The sequence below is a fragment of the Hydra vulgaris genome, chromosome 07 (genome assembly GCF_038396675.1).
Source record: "Hydra vulgaris chromosome 07, alternate assembly HydraT2T_AEP".
NCBI classification, from domain to species: Eukaryota; Metazoa; Cnidaria; class Hydrozoa; order Anthoathecata; family Hydridae; genus Hydra; species Hydra vulgaris.
This window is the reverse complement of record NC_088926.1, coordinates 26,370,422-26,372,351: the sequence shown is the minus strand read 5'-3', so window position 1 is coordinate 26,372,351 and position 1,930 is coordinate 26,370,422. Positions and strand designations below refer to the sequence as shown.

Sequence of the window (1,930 nt, the reverse complement as noted above, 5' to 3'; positions counted from 1 at the left end):
TAAAAAAATGAAATCGTTTAATAAAAAAAGAATATATATTATTTTATACACATTCGTTACAAATAAATTCCATGGTTGGACGATAATCAAAGACACATTCAATGCATGACCAATTTGAACACTGCTCACACGCAAGCCATTAGTTATCTAAGTTATTTGTCCAATTAATTTCGCAAGAATAACATAGAAGATCATCAGATACTAAAATTTTATTTAAAGCTTGAGGAAAATGAGGGTCTCTTAATTGATTCTTTGTCTTTATACCTTTATAACCTGGTATTTTAGACGACTGACTTTATCTCAACTTTTTTTTTTCTTGTCTTTTTTGTGCATTTTTCGCTTTTTGAGTAGCAGTGGAAATCTTTTTTTGGTCTCTAGTAAATTTCTTTGCAGCTTGTTCATCTAATTTTTGTTTTTTTAATGCTTGTTCAGCTTCATCGTAAGCTATGGCATCCGCCGAAGTCATATTATAATTAGCTAGTCGCTTTATTCTCTCACTTTTTTGAACTCTTTTATTTAGAGTTAGTGTCAATTAATCTCAAAGCATATTTAACACTGATTTGTTTATATCTTTGCCCACTTGTTGAACAGCATTATTCAAAGTAGCAAAGCTTTTAAGCAAAAATTCACGATTTGACATTCTTGACGGTGTGTTAGGTGTATTGGTAGCACTTCAAATAACTAAAGGACTAGATACTGTTGAAGAATCAAATAAACTTTCAATATTGTTGTTTTCAACAGCTTGAAACACAGCACCAATGGAAGTTTTTTTAGAAGAAATTTGCGAACGATCGAGTGGAAATATACCAGTATTTTTGAAACCACTCCGTGCATTTTCAGGTTTAAACCCACCATTTTGGACGAGATCCTTAAACATGGCCGGAAAATATCGATTAGTCAGGCTTTGAAAGTGATTTTTAGTCAAATAACTTTCAACAATTCTCTTCCATACGCCTTTTACTGTTTTATAAACGCCAACATCTAGTGGCTGTAAAAAATGGCTGGTATGAGCCGGCAAACGCCAAAGTAAAATAGAATTTTCTAAAGCTTTTTTTTTCAACTCTACGCTCATATATAAAGCATGGCCATCAAGTATTAGAACTTTAAATCCTGAAAGTTTGTTTGCGTGAGGCAAAATAACTATTTTAAACCACGACAAAAAATGTTCGGATTCCATCCAGCCTGAACTACTACTGTTATAATAAACATTCTGGGCACCGCCTTTGCACCAGTCTTTCATAACATGTTTGCCTTTATAAATTATTTGATGAGGTAAATAATTACCGAATGCGTCACAACAAGTCAAGATTGTCGTCATTTGCTTTTCATTCGATGGTGCTAGCTTTTTAGGGTATTTTGTTCCTTTTCTACAAATAATTTTGACTTTGGCTTGATCAAATTGCAAACCAGACTCATCACAGTTAAATATTTGAAACGGCTTATCGCCTAAATTATGTTCATTATATGCTACTACTAATTACTCAAACCAATTATCAATTATAGCTGGTTGTGTGGCCACAGCTCTAATAGTTTGCATACCGCTTACTTTTCTTGGGCAAATTTCTTTACGATATTTATTTATGAAACCGGAGTACCATTTTCTAGTCGGTTTGCCGTCTTTGAATAGACTGCGTTGGTTTGATTCTTTTAAATAGTTTTCAACAACAATAAAGACGTCTTTTCTATTCAAGCCAAAGCCTATATCACTCATAAATTTTAATAAATCAACAATAATAGCTTCAGTGATGTTGCTCATCTTTCTTGGTGCTCCTCGATTATTAGATGATCCTTTTGTTCTGTCAAAAAGTGTAGATTTTGCCACATTATAACACTTAGCAGCTTGTACGTATGACATTTTTTTTTCAGTAATAGCTTGAATAGCTAGCTGGATTCGACTCTCTCGCTCTTCTTTTTGTTTAAAATTATCCAT

At 32.9% G+C, this 1,930-nt stretch overlaps 1 protein-coding gene across 1 annotated transcript; it reads right to left on the bottom strand.

Moving 5' to 3' along the window:
- Positions 1-673: 673 nt before the first annotated feature.
- On the bottom strand, positions 674-1,930 carry LOC136082656 (uncharacterized). The gene is made up of 2 exons (XM_065802071.1): positions 1,540-1,930; positions 674-1,446 (listed from the first exon to the last, which is right to left on the bottom strand). Exons 1-2 carry the CDS (start codon positions 1,928-1,930, stop codon positions 674-676), a joined length of 1,164 nt encoding a protein of 387 aa, XP_065658143.1.

What these genes read in the sequence shown, in the direction of transcription:
- LOC136082656 (XM_065802071.1), bottom strand. Translation starts at nt 1,930, where the DNA reads ATGGATAATTTTAAACAAAAAGAAGAGCGAGAGAGTCGAATCCAGCTA. An exon ending in TTGCCCAAGAAAAGTAAGCG is followed by an intron (nt 1,447 to 1,539) that starts GTATGCAAACTA and finishes AACATAATTTAG; the next exon opens with GCGATAAGCCGTTTCAAATA.